At 51.1% G+C, this 27125-nt stretch overlaps 1 protein-coding gene across 2 annotated transcripts; it reads left to right on the top strand.

Moving 5' to 3' along the window:
* The first annotated feature begins 49 nt into the window (after positions 1-49).
* On the top strand, positions 50-26643 carry Flna (filamin A). 2 transcript variants are annotated; one of them, XM_021153994.3, is made up of 48 exons: positions 50-143; positions 3351-3838; positions 6728-6976; positions 7068-7165; positions 7254-7401; positions 8181-8299; positions 8380-8457; positions 8551-8713; positions 8797-8997; positions 9548-9685; positions 9770-9893; positions 10016-10152; positions 10253-10446; positions 10654-10767; positions 10858-11001; positions 11860-11983; positions 12071-12231; positions 12315-12405; positions 12497-12666; positions 12864-12981; positions 13098-13360; positions 14092-14689; positions 14780-14953; positions 15037-15199; positions 15284-15444; positions 15535-15705; positions 16002-16125; positions 16210-16366; positions 16963-17152; positions 17311-17334; positions 19497-19744; positions 19853-19948; positions 20091-20193; positions 20283-20423; positions 20739-20867; positions 21047-21220; positions 21318-21479; positions 21711-21914; positions 21997-22149; positions 22261-22383; positions 22478-22744; positions 22893-23030; positions 23248-23363; positions 23891-24023; positions 24540-24716; positions 24856-25074; positions 25159-25362; positions 26136-26643. In XM_021153994.3, the coding sequence occupies exons 2-48, from the start codon at positions 3466-3468 to the stop codon at positions 26321-26323; spliced, it is 7944 nt and encodes a 2647-aa protein (XP_021009653.1). In that variant the 5' UTR covers positions 50-143; positions 3351-3465; the 3' UTR covers positions 26324-26643. The 2 variants fall into 2 exon arrangements, with proteins under 2 accessions (XP_021009653.1, XP_021009654.1); XM_021153995.3 differs by lacking the exon at positions 17311-17334.
* The last annotated feature ends 482 nt before the right edge of the window (positions 26644-27125 follow it).

Genomic DNA, 27125 nt, shown 5'->3' on the forward strand with positions numbered 1-27125 from the left:
GGGGATGCAGCTAACAAGAAGGCGGGAGGCAGCGGCTCATTCGCGTGGAGGCGCGCAGCGCGCAGCGGACGCCAGTGGAGCTCTGAGGCTTCCGGCGCGGGCGCGAAGAGCTGGGCGCCACCCGGCGGTTAGAGGGACAGCAGGTGAGGGCTCTGTGGTCAGCTCCACGCCAGATAGTCTCCAGATAGTGGATGCACGGCTCCTGAGCTGGGAAGAGGTCTGGAAAGCGAGAGGCCAAGGCCAGGAGCAGGTTGGGTGTGGACTCAGGTCCCAGGCATTGCGTTGGTGTCCAGAGATAGCCTTGCATAGTTTACCACAAACTTACTGTGTCTATGTCCAGGAATTTGGGAGCTCGAGCCTAAGGGGGGAGTCCTTGAAAAGGGGGCTAGTATCTGAGCGTTTGGCAAGAGATGGGCACAGGCATGGGTGTCCATAAACTGGTCATTGTGTACCTATCCCGGAAAGGTCTTTTAAGACTAGTACCTTGATCAGGATAAGGGTGAGTGACAACTTGGAAGGACACTTTTTAGTCAGTGTCAAGCATGGACACATGAGAGATAAAACAAGGGTAGATACAAGAGTCCTCTGCTGGTTTGGATATGGGGAGCTGATTCCAGGGCTGTGGCAGGGTCATGGCCAACTAGATTTTCAGTCTGGGTTTTGGGTCCTGTCTCAGGTTGGTTATGCTTATGTCATTGCCAGCCAGGACATAAGCATCAGCGTTCCTAGATACCAAAGTCAGACTGGGGCCAGAAAAAGTGGGTGGAATCCACCCACAGTCAATTGCAGCTCCAGTTTGGCCAAGGTGTGAGCTCAGGAAATCACTGTTCTTTTCTGCCACACCTGGATTTGCTGTAAGGGAACTGGTCTCACTTTGGGGATTTTCTGTTTCCTTCCCTCCTGGCGCCCCCTGGCTACACAGGTCTAGAAATAGCTCTTCAGGATCCCAGTATAGCTGGTGGGCTTGGGCCTATAGTTCCCTGTGGGAGGGCCTGGTCTGGGGTCTGAGAGGAGTGGGGTGGGGAGGTGGGTGGGGTGTGTCTACCATCCAAGAATCTACTCCAAATAAGGGAAAATATGAAAGAGCTGGATTTTGGCTTCCTGGGGTTGCCTCATCTGGGACTTTGGGATGGAGCGACATCTGGTGGTGGCACTTGTCCACTCTAAGGCTAGGACATCCTTCTTCCCCATCCAATTTCCTCTTTTCCCCCTAAATAGCCAAATCATCCGGCTGGAAGCTAGGAAACTCAAGTTCTTTGTGCTCTGTTACTATGATTCAGTTTTCCTTGTTCTCTGTACATTAATGAACTCATGTGATCCAGCCAAATGGCATTGAATGAAAAATCATTTATTAATGCAATTCCATACATGGGGATTTGCTCTCTAGTAGACCAGGGGGACCAAAAATATTACCCTAATTGTGTCTTGAATAACATGGCTGGAAGTTTCCATTTGGGTTACCCCTGCACAATTCTGCCATCATGTCCCCCAACTCAACCTTTGGCTCACTTGGTGCAGATATTTATGCAGGTGACTGGAGATGGAATGAGGGGGGGGGGATTCTGTACTGAAAATGTTATTTGACTGGCGATATTATAGACAGTCTCAAGATGACTATGCTGAAAGGTTTTGCCCATTGTGATCAAAGCTCTATCATAGCCCTACCACAGGCAATGAAGACACTCCAGGTCGTGGGAGAGTCAACCATATTTGGGCATGACATGTTGGTCGACCCAAGGCCTCTTTCAGCCACTGGTCTTTATCTATCTATCTATCTATCTATCTATCTATCTATCTATCTATTTAATTAATTTTATGTGCATAATTTTGCCTGCATTCATGTCTGTGTGAAGGTGTCATATTCCCTGGAGCTAGAGTTACAGACACTTGTAAGCTTTCATAATGGGTGCTGGGAATTGAATCGGGGTCCTCTGGAAGAGCAGCCACTGCTACAGAGCCACCTCCCCAGCCCCGGCAGCCACTGGTCTTAGAATTGAGAAGTAGGGACAGAAGCCTGCCTTTCTGGAAAAACAATTTAACATTCTGGAGAGGCTTGAAGTACAGAGAAAGTAGATGGAAGGAGTCTACCAGAGGAAAGACATAGGTAAGATAAATCCCCTTAACTAAAGAGGATAAGGTTGGGACTATCCCCTACAGTTTTCTTTTTCTGTATCTCCGCTCCTTTCTGCCCCAGCACAGCATCCTCATCACTATCTCCAGAGAATATCCATCATTAAATTAACTTTTAGTGAGTAGCTCCACACTTCTTTGGAAACACACTCAGGCTCCTTAGCAAGCCTTGATGTCTGCGGATTCTCCTTTCTTCAGTAATCTGGGACCCTCTCCCTGAGCCCCTCCACATCTCTAGGGTCACAGCAAGGCTTGGGTCAGAGAAGACCTCTCCCCCTAGAACTCCTCAGGGCCCAAAGTGGATGGAACAGTGAGTATGGCAGGTACAAGTTGTACAGATCTACATGCATCACAGGGCAGGCAGGCAGGCAGGCAGGCAGGCAGGCAGGCAGGCGCCCTCTGATTGTGTGCATTGGCATACCCTGGACTTTTGGAAAGCTGCTTGATCCTGTAGTGCTGGTGGCCACTTGGCCCAGTGCTACTTGGCCCATTTCCTCATGGATGGAACTAGGCAGTAGAGAAGACGACGGTGGGAATGGGCCTGTGCAGGTGTGCAGGCCAGGGTCATGGAGACTGGGAAGACCAAAAGAGATGGGTAGGGAGTGCCAGGGGTCTGTGGGTGTCTATGTTAGGTGATGAGAGCCCTGTCTGACAGCATACAAAGAGCTCTCAGCAGCGTTAGGCGCTCTGGAAGGGTTCGCTCTCAGGATTGCTTTACACTGCTGTGGATCACACTGTGGTTGAGAACCCTAAGCTCGGGAAGAATGGAGAATGAAGATAGAAGAGGGTACAGGGTCAGGGCGGAGCCCAAGTGATACAGAGACATTATTCGCTCCGCCTTCTGCAGGGACCTTGGGGAAAGAAAGTCCCTTGTAAGGGTGTGCCGGCCGGAGCTGAGCAATTCTGTGACAGAATTGCTCAAGCTTTCCTAGATCTGGGGTCCGTTTCCTGTAGTACTGTAGCGGATGTTGCCAGACTTTTTTGTGCTCTTTGGGGCTCAAAGACCCTTTCTGAAGCAGCGGGGCTGAGTTGCTTTTGGCGGAGCGCAGAGGCAGCTTCGGGGGATGGGGGCGGGGGGGGGTGTTGTGGGGCATTCCAACGGGAGGGGCGAGGTGGGGCGGGCGCGGCCTAGAAGCCCCACCCAGAGGCTCCGCCCCCAAGGAAACTTTGCCTCTGGCTCCGCCTTTCGCCTACATTTAAAGGGCTCGCTCTTTCCGCAGTGCAACCTCTGTTCTGTGCCTCGTCTTTCATGCTCGGAGGTGCCTACTGCTTTAATTAAAGGGCCGTCCCATCGTCAAGGCTGCAGCACCGCCCCTCCGTTCCTCGCGCCTCAAAATGAGTAGCTCTCACTCCCGCTGTGGCCAGAGTGCGGCGGTTGCGTCTCCGGGAGGCAGTATCGATTCACGGGACGCGGAGATGCCGGCTACCGAAAAAGACCTAGCAGAAGATGCACCATGGAAGAAAATTCAGCAGAACACATTCACCCGCTGGTGCAATGAGCACCTTAAGTGCGTAAGCAAGCGCATCGCCAATCTGCAGACGGACCTGAGCGATGGGTTGCGGCTCATCGCGCTGCTTGAGGTACTCAGCCAGAAGAAAATGCACCGCAAGCACAACCAAAGACCCACTTTCCGCCAGATGCAGCTCGAAAATGTGTCGGTGGCACTTGAATTCCTGGACCGTGAGAGCATCAAGCTCGTGTCCATAGGTGAGGGCGCGGGCTACACTGGGGCGCTGAGTGGGTGCGGGCGTGGTCGCAACAAATTCTTCCTTTCTTCTCCTCTAGAGAGTCTCTCCTAATTGTCTTCCCTAGCTGCTGCACACAACCAAGGCTACCACTAGGCCCCTCAGCCGCCTTGTTCTTTGAGGTCCTCGAGAACAAAAGGCTGGCCTGGCGAGCATGCGAACCGCTACGCGCCCCCGCCCGCTGCGCCTTGCTGGCCTGCTCCCAGGCTGAGCTCACATCCTCTGTAGGCCGCGCCCCCAACGCTGCACCCGAGGTGGGACAGGCACAGACTAGGCTTCTGCCCCTGAGAGCCGCACCCCATCCCTGGGATATCCATGCTTTACACCTACAACAATTTTAAAAGTACCCTTCTAGCATTTGGCTGCCTCTGCAGTTCTAAAGTGAAGGTTGCAGCTTGTTCTCCTATTTATGTAGGACTCCCTCAACTTCTTGCCCTGGAACATGCTTCCCCATTGGAGATAGTTCAAATCCCCAGTTTGCTTCTTTTTTTGCTGAACTTGGAGGGGGGCAAAGAGATGTACTGCTGGCAAAACTGTACTCCAGGTGTAATGAGTGTGGTTGACTAAAGGCACTTGAGCACTTGGCTATAGTGTATGCTTGGTTGTTAGCTTTGCTGTCTATCATGGATCAAATTCTTGTTTCATTGTAAACCATGGTTTTGTACATCTAGAATGCAGAGATTGGTTGAAAGGTGCTCCAGTGTGCACAGGGTTTACTGCTAGTCTAGTGCCCAAGTCTTTGAACTGGAGAGGTTGGCATTGGTATTGTCTCTTGCAGGATCCCATGCTTTTCTCAAAGTAGGGGCTGCTCATGGACAGGCACAGAATTGTTATCTTGGGAATGTGGAACAGGGAGAGTAGAAGAGCGGGCCTTTACTCCCTAATACAAAGGGCTTTCTATCATCCTTACAACTTTGGAATGGTGCATGCTGGTTAAGACAGTGAGGGACCAAGGCCCCTCAGAGAGCAAATTTTAAGTGCTGAGTTTTGTTTTATTTTTAAATGCTCATAGAGGTGTGCCAGTGGATGTATGAAAACTCACCCCTAGTCCCAGCCTCAGTCTAGCCAGCTGAGTCATTTCTAAGTCTTGGAAGGGGGCAACCGGATGTGGGGAGGCAGGCCACACCCCAGCTCTTTAGGGGGGGTCTCCTCCCTCCTTCTTTCTCCCCTCCTTCTTGTGAGCTGGCTGGAGCAGGCCTAGTTCCCAGAGCTTTGCCATATAAGGCAAAAAAATGTTGGAAAGCAGCAGTGATTAGGGGAGGGAGGGGGCCGGCTGGCCCAGGGGCTGGGGATAAGGGGTGGGATGGGGCGGGGCCATCTAACCAGACTGCTTCCCTACACTGGGCCCTGATCCTCTCCTCTTGGGAGGGATATGAAGCTGGCATAGCTCACCTAATCAGACTAGGGGAGGGACCAGATGTACCTTACTGGGATGATGGGTCTGTCTTTGCTCTTCCCCTTGGAGACTACTAAGGACCTATGGTCTCCTTGGGGGTTTTTGTGATGGGCCTGTGGCTTTGGTAGGGTAGGATCTTTGTGTCCTTGACTTTTTTTCAACTTCCTTTCCCATTCTCTCTGTATTTTGGGACAAAGAAAAACATTCTCGAGGGGCCAGAACCTGTTTGTGAATGGGAAAGATCACTCTGTTTGAGAGGCTCAGATAGTAGTTCTCCAGGTGCTTTCCCATTGCACTGGAATGTTACCTGCTCTCTCAGTGGTATCCTAGTTTTCATGACCATTCTCCATTGACTCACTAGATAAACATTCTCTGATTATAGGGAAGTCCTGTAGGGTTTCCAAAGATGAGCCTTAGAAAATGCTACTCACCATAAGCCATCCACCCCTGAGGAGGTTAAAGAGGTGGCTTTGGGTGGGGCTCAGGGGAGTTGCCATAGTGATGGGTGTTTAGGGTGCCCGCCCTAACCACTTCCTTTGTGGTAAGCCTGGTGGCTGCCTGAGACCTAGCCCGTTAGGTGGTGAGTAGCATCTAAGCAGGTTATGCTGAAACAGCAGGACTTAAGAACACCACCCAAGGCCTCTGCAACAGGGGTTCCCAAGTGGTCTTTGGCACCAAAGGCAGGCTAACCCAGCCTACTAAGGACCTATGGTCTCCTTGGGGGTTCTCCTCTTCCTCTTTCAGCTGGGCAATGGGGGCTGTCACCCCAGAAGTTCCCTATAAGCCTCAATGAGTCAGAACTAAACATAGTTAGTTCCTTTGACTTGTGGCCCCCTTCCCCAAGCTAGCTCTCTTTTGTTCTACCTCCTATTTACTAGTTTGGAGGGAGGGAGACAAGGAAGTAGCAAAGGGTGGAGCTCGCACCCTTTTACACAAGGATCCTTGCCAACACTTCCTCTGTCTTTTCCCCCACTCTGGAGCAGCAGTTGTATTTCCTAACTACTCTTTGCCAACTTAGCCTTCCTCTTCTTTGGTTCCAACCCAGCTTGAGGTCAGGGGCCCTGTTTCTTGGCCAGTTAGGGCTGAGCCACTTCTCCCAAGTCCCATAGATCTCAAGATGTTAGGGCCCGTCTTGATCTCAGCAGCTGTACAGCATTCATCTCACTTGCTCTTCCACCCTCCTTCTGGGCTTTGCGGTTTTTGGCAGGGTCCCTTTTATTGGACTGTATTATGTGTTTATGGGAGTCTTCCCCCCAAACTCTCCTTTATCACTAAATATTTTCTTACACCATTTAGAGGCCCTGGGCAGAGGGTGCCTGATCCACTTTCTACCCCTAGTTGGGAGGGGCCTCTTGTCACCTAATTGATTTGCTGTGCTGCACACCTAGGTCCCTCCTTGCTGGCCTTCATGAGGGAATACCCTAACTGCAATGCTGCCACCCCCTTTTCCCACAGACAGCAAGGCTATTGTGGATGGAAATCTGAAGCTGATCTTAGGCCTCATCTGGACCCTGATCCTGCACTACTCCATCTCGATGCCCATGTGGGATGAGGAAGAGGATGAGGAGGCCAAGAAGCAAACACCCAAGCAGAGGCTTCTAGGCTGGATTCAGAACAAGCTACCACAGCTTCCCATTACCAACTTCAGTCGAGACTGGCAGAGTGGCCGGGCCCTGGGTGCTCTTGTTGATAGCTGTGCCCCAGGTAAGGGAGATCTTGGGCTAAGACTGTCTGGTCAACCTAGAAGGTAGTTCTATAGCCCCAGACTCACAACATGTTCTTTTCTGTGTTGTAGGCCTATGTCCTGACTGGGACTCCTGGGATGCTAGTAAGCCTGTGAACAATGCACGGGAAGCCATGCAGCAGGCTGATGACTGGCTAGGCATTCCTCAGGTATGGTCCCTGACTGACCCTTGCAGCTAAGGGGTGCTTGGTTAAAGTGAAGAGAGACCCAATGGCTCTTGTCTTCTGTCTGTAACAGGTGATTACCCCAGAAGAAATTGTGGACCCCAATGTAGATGAGCATTCTGTTATGACCTACCTGTCTCAGTTTCCTAAGGCCAAGCTGAAGCCAGGGGCTCCTCTTCGGCCCAAACTGAACCCGAAGAAAGCCCGAGCCTATGGGCCAGGTGAGGGGGCCTGGTCAGTGGCATTCCAAGGGGCTGAGCACTTATATCTGGTCCATGGGACAGTATTCTCTTTCATCTTGGGTCCTAAGAGGTCTTGGGTCATGACTGGTCTTGGGTCATTACTCTTGAGGAAGATGAATGGATCAAAACCTGGTTAAAAATGGTGCCTTGCCGGGCGTGGTGGCGCACGCCTTTAATCCCAGCACTCAGGAGGCAGAGGCAGGCGGATTTCTGAGTTCGAGGCCAGCCTGGTCTACAGAGTGAGTTCCAGGACACCCAGGGCTATACAGAGAAACCCTGTCTTGAAAAACCAAAAAAAAAAAAAAAAAAAAAAAAAAAATGGTGCCTTGGCAAGGGAATACTAGTAAGTTCCTTAAGTCGTACTGGCTTGTAGGAAGCTTCTTGATTGAAGGAGGACCTCACGTATGAAGGATGACCTCATGTACTGCTATTCTATAATTGGAGATGAAGCAGTCAGGAGTGTGCAGGTGCAAGGGGTTGGGAAAGTACAGCAAACCAGATTTTTCAGAGAACAGGCATGGGCCTGTCCTGGTGGCAATAGCCCATATAGCATGGATCTGAGGCCTGGCTCAATGCTGGGTTTACATTGAACAAATCTACCTGATTGGATTGTGCCTAGCTGTGGGAGGGACACTGAGCCTGCAGAGGGATAGGGTCTCTAATGCTGTGTCCATAAACCTTTAGGGTGTGGGAACCAGGGTATAGAGGTGAGAGGGTAGCCCTACTAGTTGGTTCATGGCTTTCTCATCTTTTGACAGGCATTGAGCCTACAGGCAATATGGTGAAGAAGAGAGCAGAATTCACTGTGGAGACCCGAAGTGCTGGACAGGGAGAAGTGCTTGTATATGTGGAGGACCCAGCTGGACACCAGGAAGAGGTAGGATTATCCATTAGCAGGGCAGGATTCTGCTATGTCCCCTTTTAAAGGGGCTGCTCTTAACACTCTTCCCATTACAGGCAAAAGTGACTGCCAATAATGACAAGAACCGTACTTTCTCTGTCTGGTATGTCCCTGAAGTGACAGGGACTCATAAGGTGAGTCCTTGGCTGAGAAGGAAGCTGGTGGCCATGGGTAGTTGGTGAAGGGCCCCTTACCTCACTCTCACAGCCTGCCCCTTCTGGGAACAGGTGACAGTGCTCTTTGCTGGCCAACATATTGCCAAGAGCCCCTTTGAGGTGTATGTGGACAAGTCACAGGGTGATGCCAGCAAAGTGACTGCCCAGGGCCCTGGTCTGGAGCCCAGTGGCAATATTGCCAACAAGACTACCTACTTTGAGATCTTCACTGCAGGTGAGGGGAGACAGCCAAGGCCCAGCCAGCCATGGGGGAGAGCTGTGCTGGAGTCCTAGAGCTGAGTCTGTGCCTTGGGACAGGAGCTGGCATGGGTGAGGTGGAAGTTGTCATCCAGGACCCTACAGGACAGAAAGGCACAGTGGAACCTCAGCTGGAGGCCAGGGGTGACAGCACCTATCGCTGTAGCTATCAGCCCACCATGGAGGGTGTCCATACAGTACATGTCACCTTCGCCGGTGTTCCCATCCCTCGTAGCCCCTACACTGTCACTGTTGGCCAAGGTAGGCCTGCCCATGAGTGTTCTTCTACTGTGGTACTATGGCCTGGGGCTCTAGGGAGGAGTTGGCAACTGGGACTGTCCCACTGAAGCCCATGTTTGGGAGCCCCAGTTTCTGAGCTTCCACTGTTTGGGCAAGCACTATCTTTCCTTTCCCATATTGGAGCCCTTTTGCTCTCCTTCCTCTCTTTGCCCCCTTCGTCTCTTTTCTCCATGCTTTTACCTTCGGAAGAGCTCGCTCCAGTTGTCTAGAAACCTGCTGCTCTCTGCTCTACCTGCAGGGTCAACGGTACTTGGATCTACCTTTCTCTTGGTGGGGAGGACTGGGTAGGGGTATTGGGGTTAGTGTCAAGCAGGTGGGAAAAAGCCTGTCATGTCTTTGCTTTGGGTACAGATTCTAGACCCATTTAAGTTCTTTCTTGCATGTGCTTCACCAGCTTGTGGCCCTAAACTCTGAGGAACCTTCCAATCCTAATGGCCTGGTTCTCTGGGTAGCAAGGGAGGGGATACCCAGCCCCAGTTCCCCACAACTCAGCTGACTTATTTGCCCACAGCCTGTAACCCAGCTGCCTGCCGGGCTATTGGTAGAGGCCTTCAGCCTAAGGGTGTGCGAGTGAAGGAAACCGCGGACTTCAAGGTGTACACAAAGGGCGCTGGCAGTGGGGAGCTAAAGGTCACTGTAAAGGGTCCCAGTAAGTTTATCTGGTGGGGTGGTGGGTGATAGACCTCAGGTCATGGTTAGCCAAGCAGGCCTAAGTTCTTCCTTGCTTTTGCAGAGGGTGAGGAGCGTGTAAAGCAGAAGGACTTAGGGGATGGTGTGTATGGCTTTGAATATTACCCTACAATCCCTGGCACATACACTGTCACCATCACATGGGGTGGCCAGAACATTGGTCGAAGGTAAGCTCCTTCCACTATTCATCATGTTCTGAGCCCTACCATCTATCTGGTGAGGGGCCAGTGGCTGTTGGGCATAGGGCAGTGGCTCTTGGTGTTTACCTGTGTGGTGCTCTTGCCTGCAGTCCGTTTGAGGTGAAGGTAGGCACTGAGTGTGGCAATCAGAAAGTTCGGGCATGGGGTCCTGGCCTGGAAGGAGGCGTTGTTGGCAAGTCAGCAGACTTCGTAGTAGAGGCCATTGGTGATGATGTGGGCACCTTGGGTAAGTTGGAGGCTTCAGAGTGGGTACCTGGACTAGAGGGTGGCAAGGGAAGCCTATCCCAAGACTACAGAGCACCAATAGAACTGATGGCTGTTGTCAGGTTTCTCTGTGGAAGGTCCATCACAGGCAAAGATTGAATGTGACGACAAGGGTGATGGCTCCTGTGATGTGCGCTATTGGCCCCAGGAGGCTGGCGAGTATGCTGTTCATGTGCTGTGTAACAGTGAGGATATCCGGCTCAGTCCTTTCATGGCTGACATCCGTGAGGCACCCCAGGATTTTCACCCAGACAGGGTAAAGTGCACACAAAACTGACCTGAGCCTGGCCTTCTGCTTTTGCTTGGGAAGGCTTATAGTGGTGGGCGTTATCTCATCTTGCCAGCAAGGCTGAGGTCATGAGCCCAGACCTGGCTGGTATTCCTAGCACAATGCTTTTACTATGTGTTACTTAACCCTGTCTGACTTTGGTGGCCTTACCTTGGTCTTCTTCTTTCTTACTAGGTGAAGGCACGTGGACCTGGATTGGAGAAGACTGGTGTGGCTGTCAACAAGCCAGCAGAGTTCACAGTTGATGCCAAGCATGCTGGGAAGGCTCCTCTTCAAGTTCAAGTTCAGGTGGGATGCCTGCTCATGTTGGGGATGGACTGATAGGCTCCTAGGACTGGGTGCTGACTAACAGAATGCTTGCTTTTGCCTGCCTTACAGGACAATGAGGGAAACTCTGTGGAAGCGACAGTCAAGGACAATGGCAATGGTACTTACAGCTGTTCTTATGTGCCCAGAAAGCCAGTGAAGCACACAGCCATGGTTTCTTGGGGAGGTGTCAGCATCCCCAACAGTCCTTTCCGGGTAAGCCATCCCAGAGCTCCTTTGTTCATATATTAGTTTTAACAAGATTAAGCTTGCATATCAATACAGTTTTCCCATTTATAGTGGACTTGACTTTTAGTACATTTACAGAGTAGTTGGCAGCCATCACTATAGTCTAGGATATTTTCATCATCTCCAAAGAAACTCCTACCCTTCCCATTTCCCTTTCTCTAGCCTCTGGCAACCACTGATTTATGGATTTGCCTTTTTTGGGCCTTTCATATAGATGTGTGTGTGTGTGTGTGTGAGAGAGAGAGAGAGAGAGACACAGTGTGGCCTTTTTAGTTTGTGGTTTTTCTTGTTTGTTTGTTTGTTTGTTTTGAGAAAGGATCTCACCATGTAGACCAAGATGTCCTGGAAAACTCTCTGTAGACCAGGCTTAAACTCACAGATCTACCTGCTTCTGTCTCCTGAGTGCTGGGATTAAAGGTGTGCACTACCATGCTCGTTGTATGACTTGTTTTTTTCACTGAGTGTCATGAGGTTTTTCAACATTGTAGCATGTCAGTGCTTCATACCTTTTTAATGGCTGAATAATTTTTCAGTCAAATTGTGTGAATGGAAAACACTGTCTATTTTGTGGATATGTGAGGTGTTACTTTTGGGCTATATGAATAGTTGGTAGGAACATTTGGGTGTTTGTGTGGACCTAGGTGTTCAGTTTTCTAGAAGCAAAATTACAGTATCATGTGCTCACTTTTACCTGTTTGAGGAACTGCCAGTTGTTCCAAGGCAGCAGCAATATTTGGCCTGTCTACCACCAGTGGCTGAAGCGAGCCTCTTACCTCCTCTGCTACAGGCTTGTCATGTCTTTTCACTTTCCCCTATATCCTACAGGTGAATGTGGGAGCTGGCAGCCACCCAAACAAAGTCAAGGTGTATGGTCCAGGAGTGGCCAAGACTGGGCTCAAGGCCCATGAACCTACCTACTTTACTGTGGATTGTACTGAAGCTGGCCAGGGTAAGGCCTATCCTTGAATGGGATGACAGGTATGCAAGCTGTCTCCACAAAGTCCCAGCCTCTTCTTACCCCACTTCTCAATGACAGGAGATGTCAGCATTGGTATCAAGTGTGCCCCTGGAGTAGTGGGCCCCACTGAGGCTGATATTGACTTTGATATCATCCGCAATGACAATGACACCTTCACTGTAAAATACACACCCTGTGGGGCTGGCAGCTATACCATCATGGTCCTTTTTGCTGACCAGGTAGGTGTTGCTGCTCCTAGTTCCTAGACTGCCAAGTGCTGGGATGCTGCTCTCCTTAGCTGTTTTTCTCCCATCACTTACAGGCCACACCCACCAGCCCCATCAGAGTCAAAGTGGAGCCTTCTCATGATGCCAGCAAGGTGAAGGCTGAGGGTCCTGGCCTAAATCGCACTGGTAAGGATGAGTGTACTATAGAAGGTTGAGTGGAACCAAGGATAGGGAACTCAGAGTAGGGTGCCTCAATTTTGTTGTTTTATCTCCTCAGGTGTTGAGCTTGGCAAACCCACCCATTTCACAGTCAATGCCAAAACTGCTGGGAAAGGCAAGCTGGATGTCCAATTCTCAGGACTGGCTAAGGGAGATGCAGTGCGGGATGTGGACATCATTGACCACCATGATAATACCTACACAGTCAAGTACATTCCTGTGCAGCAGGTAGTTATCTCTATCTGCTGCAGCCATACTCCTCCTTATATGGTATGCTAGGTAGGCTCCTGCAAGGGGTTTCTAATTTCTCACCTGAGAAGGGGTCTGAGGAGCAAATATCACATACTTGTTCAAGCTGGACATCTGTAGGCCAAAGATACCGGGGTTACTAATTAGTGACCTCTGTCCTTCTGTACCCATTTAAGGGCCCAGTAGGTGTCAGTGTCACTTATGGAGGAGATCACATCCCCAAGAGTCCATTTTCAGTGGGAGTATCTCCAAGCCTGGATCTCAGCAAAATCAAGGTGTCTGGCCTTGGTGACAGTAAGTAGTTGCTATAATTGCCATTGCCATTGAAGACCAGTCAACCCCATCCTGCTTAGTCTTGCCTGGAGCTGCATAGATGATGTTTTTTCCCTCTGCTTTCATCCTTGCAACAGAAGTGGATGTTGGCAAAGATCAAGAGTTCACAGTAAAGTCAAAGGGTGCAGGTGGTCAAGGCAAAGTAGCATCCAAGATTGTGAGTCCCTCAGGTGCAGCGGTGCCTTGCAAGGTAGAGCCAGGCCTGGGAGCTGACAACAGCGTGGTACGTTTTGTGCCCCGTGAAGAGGGACCCTATGAGGTGGAAGTGACCTATGATGGTGTGCCTGTACCTGGCAGTCCCTTTCCACTAGAAGCTGTGGCCCCCACCAAACCCAGCAAGGTAATTAGGTTTGGGAGTCTATAAGGAGAAGGCCATCCTTCCCTTCCCTTCCCTTCCCTTCCCTTCCCTCCCCTCCCCTCCCCTCCCCTCCCCTCCCCTCCCCTCCCCTCCCCTCCCCTCCCCTCCCCTCCCCTCCCCTTTCCTTTCTTTCTTTTGAAGCTGTAAGGTTAGGGTTACATCCATCCTTCCTTCATTCCTCCTTCCCTCCCTCCCTCCCACCCCACTCCCTCCCACCCCCTCCCTCCCTCCCACCCCCCCTCCCTCCCTCCCACCCCCCCTCCCTCCCTCCCACCCCCCCTCCCTCCCTCCCACCCCCCCTCCCTTCCTTCCTCCCTTCCTCCCTTCTTCCCTTCCTCCCTCCCTTCCTTCCTTCCTTCCTTCCTTCCTTCCTTCCTTCCTTCCTTCCTTCCTTCCAGCCCTGGGTATCTTGGAACTCACTCTATAGACCTGGTAGGCCTTGAACTCAGAGATCTATCTGCCTGCTTCTACTTCCTGAGTGCTGGGATTAAAGGAATGCACCATCATGACTGGCCCATTTTCCTTTCTTAGGGCCCCCATCTTCTTCAGATTTTTCGTGAACCTTTGTCATTACTGTCTTTATGATTGATGAGTAGGTGATCTATTAGGCAGCCTATTCCTTTCATGTCTCTGGGTAAGGAAGAAACCTGGGGCAAAAGGAGACAGATGAAAGGTTGGGCTGATAGATGCTTCTGATTTCTTCCTTCCCTCAGGTGAAGGCGTTTGGACCAGGGCTACAGGGGGGCAATGCAGGCTCCCCTGCCCGCTTCACCATTGATACAAAGGGTGCTGGTACTGGTGGCCTGGGCCTGACAGTGGAAGGCCCCTGTGAAGCACAGCTTGAGTGCCTAGACAACGGGGATGGTACATGCTCTGTGTCTTATGTGCCCACTGAGCCTGGGGACTACAACATCAACATCCTTTTTGCTGACACCCACATTCCTGGATCCCCATTCAAGGCCCATGTGGTTCCTTGTTTTGATGCATCCAAGGTGAAGTGCTCAGGCCCTGGGCTGGAGCGGGCTACTGCTGGTGAGGTAGGGCAGTTCCAAGTGGACTGTTCAAGTGCTGGCAGTGCTGAGTTGACGATTGAGATCTGCTCTGAGGCAGGACTGCCAGCTGAAGTATACATTCAAGACCATGGTGATGGCACACACACCATTACCTATATTCCTCTCTGTCCTGGGGCTTACACTGTTACCATCAAGTATGGCGGCCAGCCTGTGCCCAACTTCCCCAGCAAGCTACAGGTGGAACCTGCTGTAGATACCTCAGGTGTACAGTGCTATGGGCCTGGGATTGAAGGTCAAGGTAAGGAGGCCCGTTGTAGGGGGGTTGGCTATCAGTTACAGGGTGCAAAGAGTCCTATAGCCACAGCCTCCTCACTATGGCCTTTTCCAGGTGTCTTCCGAGAGGCAACCACTGAGTTCAGTGTGGATGCCCGGGCTCTTACACAGACTGGAGGGCCACATGTAAAGGCTCGAGTGGCCAACCCCTCAGGCAATCTGACAGATACCTATGTGCAAGACTGTGGTGATGGCACATACAAAGTGGAATACACTCCATATGAGGAAGGTATGAATGTGCTGGGGATACCTTAGGCGGAGCAGGGAGTAAGTGGAGAAGCCTAGTTATTCCTGACCTGCCCTGTCCTTCAGGAGTACACTCTGTGGATGTGACTTATGATGGCAGCCCCGTGCCCAGCAGTCCCTTCCAGGTGCCTGTAACAGAGGGCTGTGACCCCTCCCGGGTGCGTGTCCATGGGCCAGGCATCCAAAGTGGTACCACCAACAAACCCAACAAGTTCACAGTAGAAACTAGGTGAGTGAGACACTGAAGATGTGCGGGCAAGCAGTGAGTGAGCTTGGGAACCCCAAGTAATGACAGACTATCTGTTTGTACCAGGGGAGCTGGCACAGGTGGCCTGGGCTTGGCTGTTGAGGGTCCCTCAGAGGCCAAGATGTCTTGTATGGATAATAAAGATGGCAGCTGCTCGGTAGAATACATCCCCTATGAAGCTGGAACCTATAGCCTTAATGTCACTTATGGTGGTCACCAAGTGCCAGGTGAGGAGATGATGACAAGGATAGAACTAGGACTCTCTGCTATATTCACAGTGTCTTACATAGCTATTATCCTTCTGTATCAACCCCCAGGTAGTCCCTTCAAGGTCCCTGTACATGATGTGACAGATGCATCTAAAGTCAAGTGTTCTGGACCTGGCCTAAGCCCAGGCATGGTCCGTGCCAACCTCCCTCAGTCCTTTCAGGTGGACACAAGCAAAGCTGGAGTTGCCCCACTGCAGGTCAAAGTGCAGGGGCCCAAAGGTGAGACTTCACATATTGGTAACAGGGAGTTAGGCCTAGTATCATATGGACTAGCATAGATAGTAGAAGGGTTTCAGATAACCACAAAACCAGGCAGAACCCTAGAGAAGGTATAATGGACGGGACTTGGTCACTGAATAGATGTGGCAAGAGGGAGGGCCTAAGGAATTCCTGGAATTGGGTAGTTAAAAACATAAGGTCTAGTCTTTGGGTCTAGCCTTAGTCCTTCAGGGAGAGGGAGTTGGGAGTGGGTACAAAGAGCCAACCTAAGGTTCTGTCCTTCGGACTGGGGCTAGGCCTGGTGGAGCCAGTGGATGTAGTGGACAATGCTGATGGTACTCAGACTGTCAACTATGTGCCCAGCCGAGAAGGGTCCTATAGCATCTCTGTGCTGTATGGTGAAGAAGAAGTGCCACGGAGGTAAGAAGCAGAGTTCACTTGCTTGTTGGGGGCAGGCTAGGTACTTAAGCTTGTCTGATGGTTTATAACACCCTAATCTCACAGCCCCTTCAAGGTCAAGGTGCTGCCTACACATGATGCCAGTAAGGTGAAGGCCAGTGGACCTGGACTCAACACCACTGGTGTACCTGCTAGCCTGCCTGTGGAGTTCACTATTGATGCCAAGGATGCTGGGGAGGGTCTGTTGGCTGTCCAGATTACGGTGAGCTTCCTGACTTCCTGGTCTGTAGGGAGGAGAGGCAAGGAACCAGCTCTGAGCAGCTGGAATGTAGGGCTACAGATAGGCAGGCAGCTCAGTTTTGCTAACTAGTCTGCTTGGAGCTGTACTCTAAGGATAGGGCCTCTGCTTCTGGTCTGTTAATGTAACATTAGGATGTATAGCAATTTTCTTCAAGTTGAAAGAAACAAGCTTCCCCAAACACACATTCATTGCTATTAAGCATGGTACCAAAACCTGTAGTGCTTCAGATTCTCCACATGCAATATTCTCACAGGACAGGTATAATGTTGCAACACTGAGATCTTTCATGTAAGCTCCTAGTGCCACTAGGATAGGCCTAGGACTGAGCCTGGGCACCAAACTGCTCTCTGATCTCTTGTCATGTCAGGGAATGCTAGATGTTTGGGGAGCTTCTGTTCTGGTCTCTACCACAGACAGGCAGCCACTGGGGCCATGGGGGGTTGAGGATCCCAGAAGCTATTTCCCTGTTATACCAGTACTTGGTGTTTTTATGGCCTGAGATAGTTCAGGTCTTGCTGGGCTTGGACCAACCTCCTCACCTTTGCTTTGCTACACAGGATCCTGAAGGCAAGCCCAAGAAGACACACATTCAAGATAATCATGATGGCACATACACGGTGGCTTATGTGCCAGATGTGACAGGCCGGTACACAATCCTCATCAAGTATGGTGGTGATGAGATCCCCTTTTCCCCATACCGTGTCCGGGCTGTACCCACTGGGGATGCCAGCAAGTGCACAGTCACAGGTGAGCCAGCCCACCATCGGCCATGGTGTTGCTTGGCACGGGGCTTGGGTGTGCCTGTGTGCAAGGGCTCGCTGCTTGGGGCGGCGTGTGGGAGTGGGGGCCGCCCCCTTGAGTGACTCACCTGACCTTTCTCCTTGCTCTCTGCCCTCTCACCTCAGTGTCAATCGGAGGTCACGGGCTAGGTAAGCTGCTTGCTGGGGCCACTCCCAATGCCCCTACTGCCCAGAGAGGCAGTTTCCTTTCCTCTTCATTGCTAATTCATTCCCAGGACAGTTCCAGCTGCAGCTCTAGGCAAGGACAGAGTTGGGGAGGCTGTGAAGACAAGGCCGTGGGCTGGAGGGTCAGGGCCCAGGGAGGTTTCTGGAGCTAAGCATGAGTGCTCTGGTTCTCCCCTCTCTGGGCCTCCATTTCCCCATCTGAGAACTTGGGTTGCAGCTGAGAGCTTTGGGGTGAAGTATATCCTAGGAGGCACCTCAATGGGGATTTTGGGGTCTGGGGATCTTGGCACTCCAGGGAAGCACCTGGGGATGGGCAGCAGGTGCTTCCTTCTCACAAGGGCTCCTGCATGGGCTCAGGGGACAAGGTGGCTTCCTCCACCCACTGGGAGTCTAGCCCTTGTCAGATCCACAGACTTCCATCCCCGCCTCCCAGGGGCCTCTGTGTCCTGGGCTGGGGGAGGTGCATGAGTGGGTGGGGCTGGGTGGTGGTACAGTAGTGCCAGTATCAACTGCTTGGGTGGCCAGCATGGCAGGGCCTGGCCCAGCCTCAGAGCTCCAAAGTGCATTCTGCGACCAATCTTTTTTCCTTCTTTCTTCCCATTTCCCCAGCAATGATGTTAGACAGTCCCTATCAGGCAGGTTTGTCCGCCCTAAGACAAAGACATCCTAGGGATACTGATACGAGACTACAACTACTTGCAGACTTCCGAAGGCTGTCAGACAGGCAATTGGGTAGATGGCCAAGGGCAGGATTTAAGATAGCTAGGTTTTTGTGGCAAAGGCTAGATTATTTTGTAGAATAGTTTATGGGGTTGAAGATGGCATATATGTGTGCATAGGGGAGGACAGAATTAGGCCAGGAACTTGGAGTGGCCTCAATTTTCTTGGCCATTATGTGTGGAATGGAGTCAGGGCGCCCAGCCAGGGAACTTAAATCATCTTTGGGTAAGCCAGAAGGTTGTCTTGGGCCCAGTCAGTGGCTATTGGGACATTAAGCAGTAGCCCAATTAGCAGGTGTACTTTGAGGATGCTATGGTCAAGACTTGCTGATCACCTGGAGCTTGGGTACAGAAATGAGAAATCAAGTAGCTTTCAGAAGGCCCAAATCATTAGCTAGATGATACAGGGCAGGCATAAAGGAAGTTCATGGCAGCATGGGCAGCTGGCAGCTAGGGTAATAGCTGAAGTTGCTGAGTCTCATGTAGCCAGTGTGAGACCAAGGTCAAAAAGGGGGCTTGGTGGCAGGCTGGCAAGGGGGCCCCTTAAACTTGGTCCTCATATAAGTTTGGTGTTCCTAGCTGCTTTCCTTGTGGGAGGCTGGGCTGCAGGGGTGCTCTGGCTGCCAGGCCTTACAATCCACAGCTCCCAAGCCTCCACAGCTGAGCCCCAGATCATAACATTACTGTCCTTTCTCTTTCCTTGGGCACTATGGGGCCCTAGAGGCTGCTCAGATGCTCTACCCTTGCAACCCTGCAGTGGTGGCTTGGGACTCCTGTCTCCTGTTCCTTGGGTGCTGCCACTGCTTTGCCAAGCCTGCTGTGATGCACTGCTAACCCTTCTACTTCCCTGCTGCTTGCTCTTGCCTGTGCCAGGCTGTGCTATGCTGCCTCTCATTGCAAGCCTCTGGTTGAGCAAGCGTTCTCAGTTGTCAGGAGACTCCAGTTTCACCTTCAGGCCTCGGGGTTGGGTAGGGAGGAAAGTTTCACATCCCCCACACTGCAGCAGGACTCTGCCTCACTTCATCCACACAGCACTGGGGCCCAGGGCCAGACCACGGGTGTAGGTAGCATAGGCCATGATACCAGCTGAGGCTGAGTTGGCAGAGGAGGTAGCAGTAAATGCTTGTGCTGGGATTGGATGGTCCCTTACTTGTCTTCCCAGGTATCTGGGTACCACCTGGTTGGTCTTCTCTCATAAAGGGGCTTGAGGTGGTCAGGAGAATCCTTCCTGCCTTCTGAGAAACCACTCACCATCGTAGCTTGGGGTCTGGGTTGGGCTACAGATTGGGGCTGGCTGTGCTTGGTTGTAGCAGTAAGAGGCCTGGATGGGTAGCAAGCTGATGGGGGTAGCCAAAATGTTAGGCTCACCTGCTGGCTCCCCTCTGGGGATTCACTCTGCTTTCCCAGGTGCTGGCATTGGCCCCACCATCCAGATTGGGGAGGAGACAGTGATTACTGTGGACACAAAAGCAGCAGGCAAAGGCAAAGTGACTTGTACTGTGTGCACACCTGATGGCTCAGAGGTAGATGTGGACGTGGTGGAGAATGAGGATGGCACCTTTGACATCTTCTACACAGCCCCCCAACCGGGCAAATATGTCATCTGTGTGCGCTTCGGTGGCGAACATGTGCCCAACAGCCCCTTCCAAGTTACAGTGAGAAGAGGCCAAGGATGGGTGGGCAGGGAGATCTGGGAAAGTCCTACCTGTCCTTCCAGGTCCCTTCGTGACAACAGTCTCCAACCTTCTCACTTTGCCCCACAGGCTTTGGCTGGGGACCAACCAACAGTGCAGACCCCATTAAGGTCTCAGCAGCTGGCTCCACAGTATACCTATCCTCAGGGTAGCCAGCCATCCTGGGTAAGGCCTGGGCCTGGTCTATTATTCAATTTGTCTAACCCATAGGGACACTTGGAGCTGGCCACCTGGATGTCTCATGTGGCCCTGAGAAACCCCATATCTTCTCATAGCCCCTCACCTGATTCTTCTGTCTCTATTGCAGATTCCAGAGAGGCCCATGGTGGGTGTTAATGGGCTGGATGTGACCAGCCTGAGGCCCTTTGATCTTGTCATCCCCTTCACTATCAAGAAGGGGGAGATCACTGGTGAGTGAGGGCTAGGAAGAAACTTGGAAACTAGTGATGGCCAGGGTGTTCCAATCTCCTGGCCTGACATTGAAACCACTGCTCTGTAGGGGAAGTTCGAATGCCCTCAGGCAAGGTGGCCCAGCCTTCCATTACTGATAACAAAGATGGCACTGTTACTGTACGTTACTCACCCAGTGAAGCTGGCCTACATGAAATGGACATTCGCTATGACAATATGCATATCCCAGGTGGGTGTATTGCCTCTTGTCCACTCCATCCTATGCCCGTGTTGCTATCATCTCAGGAAGAACAGGCTAGGGCTGGGTTATAGGTCAATTAGTAGAGCCTAGCATGCATCAGGCTCTGAATAAACTAGGTATCAGGCACATGCCTGTAATCATAGCCCTCGAGGCAGGAGGATCAGTGGTTCAAGGTCATCCTTAGCTTCATAGTAAGTTCAAAGCCAGCCAGAGAAACATAAAGACCCTGTTTCAAAAACAGAACCAAAATGACTAACACATGAATGAGGCTGGTATTCCATGTGGTTTCTATTCTGGCCTCAGGAAGCCCTCTGCAGTTCTATGTTGATTATGTCAACTGTGGCCACATCACTGCTTACGGTCCTGGCCTTACCCACGGAGTGGTCAACAAACCTGCCACCTTCACTGTCAACACCAAGGATGCAGGAGAGGGTAAGGAGACGCTCTAGGTTTGACCTGCCCTCCATTGGCTGAGAACTGTATGTGGGAGATGATCCTGAATGGAATTTTCTACCTTACCTTCATGTTGAGCCATCAAGTCAACTCACCCACAAAGGTTCAGCAATGTGTCTCTGGGCACAGTTCTCACTCTTACCTTTGATATTTTTCAGGGGGCTTGTCTCTGGCCATTGAGGGTCCATCTAAAGCAGAAATCAGTTGCACTGACAACCAGGATGGAACATGCAGTGTCTCTTACCTGCCTGTACTGCCTGGTGACTATAGCATCCTAGTTAAGTACAATGATCAACACATCCCAGGCAGTCCCTTTACTGCCAGAGTAACAGGTACGGAGCATCGGGAGTAATGACAGGAACAGGTGGCATGAGGGCACAGTCTCTTTGGGCTGGATCTATAGTGGCTGATGGCTTGCACCCTTACCAGGTGACGATTCCATGCGTATGTCCCACCTAAAGGTGGGTTCTGCTGCTGATATCCCCATCAATATCTCAGAAACAGACCTTAGCCTACTTACAGCCACTGTGGTGCCACCTTCAGGTCGAGAGGAACCCTGTCTGCTGAAACGTTTGCGAAATGGCCACGTGGGTAAGAGGTCAAGCGGGAGCAAAAGTTTCTGTGAAGGAGGGAAAGCCAGGTGTGGTGACTGCCCATAGTCCTAATACTTGGGAGGTGTAGGTAGGTGAATCAGGGGAACCAATCATTGGCTACATAATGAGTTAAAGTCATTTTAGCCTGTAATACCCTGTCTTCAAACAAAGACAGTAAGGAAGAAGACTGTGGGCCCACATCTTGTTGATAGCCCTATCCTGTGCCTAGGGATTTCCTTCGTGCCCAAGGAGACAGGGGAGCACCTGGTACATGTGAAGAAGAATGGCCAGCATGTGGCAAGCAGTCCCATCCCAGTAGTGATCAGCCAGTCGGAGATAGGTGATGCCAGCCGTGTCAGGGTCTCTGGTCAAGGTCTCCATGAAGGTCATACCTTTGAGCCTGCAGAGTTTATTATTGACACCAGAGATGCAGGTAGGCAATGTGGTCTGCTAGTTGGGGCAATACAGCTAGCTTTCCTTGGCATTCTGGCTTATAACTAGTATCTATTTCCCAGGCTATGGTGGGCTTAGTCTGTCCATTGAGGGCCCTAGCAAAGTAGACATCAACACAGAGGATTTGGAGGATGGCACGTGCAGGGTCACCTACTGTCCCACAGAGCCTGGAAACTACATTATAAACATCAAATTTGCTGACCAGCATGTGCCTGGTGAGTGTGGCAGCCATACCCCTTACCTGTGGCTTGGCACCATTCCTAGTCACACACCTCAGTGCCCACCTGTAACTTGTGCATAGTATGGATTGTACTTTTTTCCTACAGGCAGTCCCTTTTCTGTGAAGGTGACAGGTGAGGGCCGGGTGAAAGAGAGTATCACACGCAGGCGACGTGCCCCTTCTGTGGCCAATATTGGCAGTCATTGTGACCTCAGCCTGAAGATTCCTGGTAGGGAAAAGATCAGGAGGGTTTCTGGGGCAACCCTAAGCATAAGTAGAGAGTCAGGGCCCTCCCTGCTCACCAAGCTATCTTCTACTTGTAGAAATTAGCATCCAAGATATGACAGCCCAGGTGACCAGCCCATCAGGCAAGACCCATGAGGCAGAGATCGTAGAAGGAGAGAACCATACTTACTGTATCCGATTTGTGCCTGCTGAGATGGGAATGCATACAGTCAGTGTCAAGTACAAGGGCCAGCATGTACCTGGGAGCCCCTTCCAGTTCACTGTGGGGCCTCTGGGGGAAGGGGGTGCTCACAAGGTCCGTGCTGGAGGCCCTGGCCTAGAAAGGGCTGAAGCTGGAGTGCCAGGTAGGTATACTTGTCTAATTCTTGCTATCCTAGGTGGGCCTAGGTGGGTGTTTGTAGGAAGCAGGCATGTTGATCTTGGCTTTGCTTAGACTTGGCTGAGGCTGGGAACCAGTCCTCTGCTCCATGAGCACACACTGCTTTCCCACAGCGGAGTTCGGCATTTGGACTAGGGAAGCTGGCGCTGGAGGCCTGGCCATTGCTGTTGAAGGCCCCAGCAAGGCTGAGATCTCTTTCGAGGACCGAAAGGATGGCTCCTGTGGCGTGGCCTACGTAGTTCAGGAGCCAGGTATTGGAAACAGAAATGGCTGGGGTAGGGAGAGGTAGGACCTGAGTGTGGGTATGTTGAACCCAGGTGTTACATAGTCTCTACTTGGTTCTTATTCTCCATCGTAAGGTTCCAGGGACAACCAAGGGGACTGTGGGAGGCAAGAGGCCTTTCCTAGGCTAGCCTTTGGGGATATGTGGCACCTCCAGTTATAGCCTTATGTTCTCTTCCTGTCCAGGTGACTATGAGGTCTCAGTCAAGTTCAACGAGGAGCACATACCTGATAGCCCCTTCGTGGTGCCTGTGGCTTCTCCGTCTGGTGACGCCCGCCGCCTTACTGTTTCTAGTCTTCAGGTGAGGCACTGAGAGAAACTGCCCATCTGGGGCTTCTGGGCCCGGCCAGACCAGAGTCACCATAGCAAGCAGGTCTTGGCCCTGGGCTGAGTGCCTACGCAGAAATAATTCTGAATGGTAGGCTTCTGCTCTGGCCGGGTACAGCCCACGCTTGAGGTTGGCAGGAAGTACCCTGCCCACCGCGTGGAGTTTTTCTCGTGTCTCAGGTCTAAAGGCTTTGAACAGAAGCCTGTGCCCATTGAGCACCAGGGCTGAGGTTTAAAGAGGGACAGCCTGTTAGAGCTGAGTGCTACCTACAGGGTGGGGCCACCTTGCCTTTCTGCTACCTGGGTGTGTGATTGCAGAGAACATGTTTAGGGGATAGGAGGTTGGGGGTATGCCTGTGGCTTGCTGCCCTCACAGATCAATGGCTCTCCCTCTTTAAACCATGTTGGACACCAGATGGGTAAGTGACTCTGTCGGTCTTCTGCTCTCCCATTTGCCCTGGCTCTATACATCCTGTCTAACCACATCTGCTGTGCTTCTAGGAGTCAGGGTTAAAGGTCAACCAGCCAGCATCTTTTGCAGTCAGTCTGAATGGAGCCAAGGGGGCAATTGATGCCAAGGTGCACAGCCCCTCAGGAGCTCTGGAGGAGTGCTATGTCACAGAGATTGACCAAGGTAAGGCTCTATCCCTGCCTATTCATCCAACCATTTGACCAAGCTGACTAGAAGTAGGCTAATGTAGTGATTCAAAACTGGGCTCCTCAGCTAAGAACCCCTTCCCAGATTGACAATGCTAGAGAAATGGCAATTCTATTGAAGCACACTAGTTTCACTAGTTTCCCTTTCCCCCAAGTCTATGACCTGAAGCAGATTCCTCCCCATCTCTAAGCCTGCTACTTTGTACACTGTTACAGTACACTCTCTAAGGAAACAGCAAGGCAGGCATTTTGCTTGTTATTCCAAAAGACTTACAAGTAGACTTCTTAGGTATTGATAGCCTTAGTTCTCAGGATGTATGTTATTGGATGAATATCCAGAATAATTCTGGAAGCAGAGAGATCTCCATTGAGCAGCTGGATTCCTGCTAGTGGCAAGAGAAGTGAAGGGGATGTTAACCAAATCTGTTCCTTTCAGATAGTATTTTCAAGTTGCATACAAAAAAGTACCCCAAATCCCTTACCTGCATTTCAGATAAGTATGCTGTGCGTTTCATCCCACGAGAGAATGGCATCTACTTGATTGATGTCAAGTTCAATGGTACTCACATTCCTGGAAGTCCCTTCAAGATCCGAGTTGGGGAGCCTGGGCATGGAGGGGACCCAGGCTTAGTGTCCGCCTATGGAGCAGGCCTGGAAGGTGGTGTCACAGGTAGGTTTGTGGGTACAGCTCTGAGTGTAGATGTATAGCCCCAGCACCAGGAAGCATGTGGAAGTATCAAGGTTGTGTTGGGTAGCTGAATGCAAGGAAGCCAGTGAGATAGATTCTGCCTGACCTTCTATTTTCCCAGGGAGCCCAGCAGAGTTTATTGTGAACACAAGCAATGCAGGAGCTGGTGCCCTTTCGGTTACCATTGATGGCCCCTCCAAGGTGAAGATGGATTGCCAGGAGTGCCCTGAGGGCTACCGTGTCACTTATACCCCCATGGCACCTGGCAGCTACCTCATCTCCATCAAGTATGGTGGCCCCTATCACATTGGGGGAAGCCCCTTTAAAGCCAAGGTCACAGGTGAGCCTTAGGCTAAGCTGTTGGTGGCCACCCAATGCCTTGATACTTGAGCAGCTTCTTAGTCTCACCTGTTCTGTTTTGTAGGTCCTCGTCTTGTAAGCAACCACAGCCTCCATGAGACATCATCTGTGTTTGTGGACTCTCTGACTAAAGTAGCCACGGTTCCCCAGCATGCAACCTCAGGCCCAGGTCCTGCTGATGTCAGCAAGGTAGTAGCCAAAGGCCTGGGGCTAAGCAAGGCTTATGTAGGCCAGAAGAGCAACTTCACAGTAGATTGCAGCAAAGCAGGTGAGTAGCCCTATTTTTAGCTTCTGGAAGTGCAAAGCCATAAATAACAGGATGGTCAGCATGTAGGAAGTACAGGAACTGCCTTTAGGGGTATGATCATTGCTTTCAGAGCTACCTTCTATTTGGGCCTTTGTACTTTCCTTTCTACCCTTCAAGAAAATGTCCTGAAGTGGGGCTGCTGAAAAGGTGGCTCAGCAGTTAAGGCCACTCTTTCCAGAGGACTGGGGTTCAAGTCACAGCACCCACATGGCAGCTCACAACTGTCTGTAATTCCAGTTTCATGGGATCTGTTGTAGAAATTATTTAATCCCTACTGTTTTACCCCACCTTAAATTAGGTCTCAGATTAAAAACACACATGATCTTTATATTTACAGTAAGCCTTAAACAATACAAGAGCTTGGCAGATACTACTCTCTATGTTGTTAGAATTTATTTTCCTATGGATAACCCCAAGTTATTACTTACTATGTTTCATTTGGGTTGCTCTTAACTCCAATTGGGCAGCTCTCAGGGCCCTTGACTCCAGCTCATGGTGGCTTCTCCTTCCTCCTCTATTTTCTTACACAGATTTACATGCAGGCAAAACACCATTGTCCTGGAGGAGCTGTAATTTATCCTCTGGTGGCCTGGGTGGCAAGGCTGGGGTATAAGATGCTTGCTTAGGAATGTTAATAATCAGGCAAGGAACAGAATGTGGAATAGTGAGAAGGGCTCAGAGCAATTATAGCCAAAGAAAGGATCTAAGGCCACTGAGACCTCTTCCTACCTTAGGTAACAACATGCTGCTGGTGGGCGTGCATGGCCCAAGGACACCCTGTGAAGAGATCCTGGTGAAACACATGGGCAGCCGCCTCTATAGTGTCTCTTACCTGCTCAAGGACAAAGGGGAGTACACACTGGTGGTCAAGTGGGGTGATGAGCATATCCCAGGCAGCCCATACCGCATTATGGTGCCCTGAGCCTGCCACCTAAGTTGGCACCTGTGCCAGCTAGAAGCTCCCATGGCAATGAGCATCCCCACACCTGTCCTATTCCCAAGAAGCCCCATTTTCCTTTCCTGAGCCCTGGACCCTCCCTTCCCTGGATCACTCTGGCCACTCTTCACTGCATTCGCCCTTGCCCTGCACTGTGTTCACCTGTCTCTGGGCTTTCACTTGGGCAGAGGGAGCCATTTGGTGGCAGAGCATGTCTTCTTTGGTTCTGGGAGGTGGAAGTCCTATGTACAACCACCTTCTAGTTCTCTTTCTCAGCCAAGAGGAATAAAATTTTGCTTCCGTTGTCCTGTGAATGTAGCTTTCATGGAAGGAGTAATGGAAGGCCAAACTAGCAAGGGCACCAACAAGGCAAAAAGCATAGGCCATGGGATCTCTGAGTAGCACAGTTTGTACTTGATCTTTTGCTTCACAGAGGGGGATATGTGGTGTGCCTAGAATGGCATATAGGATCAAACAGTCAAAATGTAGGGCATGAAGATTCGTTGCTAGCTTGCTGGTGATCCCTAATAGTGATGAACAGTCTTTGAAATAGCATCAGGGAATAGCCATTTCTTACATATCATGAACATGATACCAGTGCTTTTATTTATTTTAGGTTTTTTTTTTTCAGACAGGGTCTCATTATGTAGCCTTGAATAGACTGGAATTCATTGGGTAGGTCAAGCTGGCCTCAAACTCACAGAGGTCCTCTGGTCTCTGCCTCCCAATTGCTGGGATTAAAGGGTGAACCACCTTGCCTGGCTTGCTATGAACCCTTTAAATAAGA

The sequence above is a fragment of the Mus caroli genome, unplaced genomic scaffold, assembly GCF_978045245.1.
Source record: "Mus caroli unplaced genomic scaffold, Mus_caroli_1 scaffold_5, whole genome shotgun sequence".
Taxonomy (NCBI): domain Eukaryota; kingdom Metazoa; phylum Chordata; class Mammalia; order Rodentia; family Muridae; genus Mus; species Mus caroli.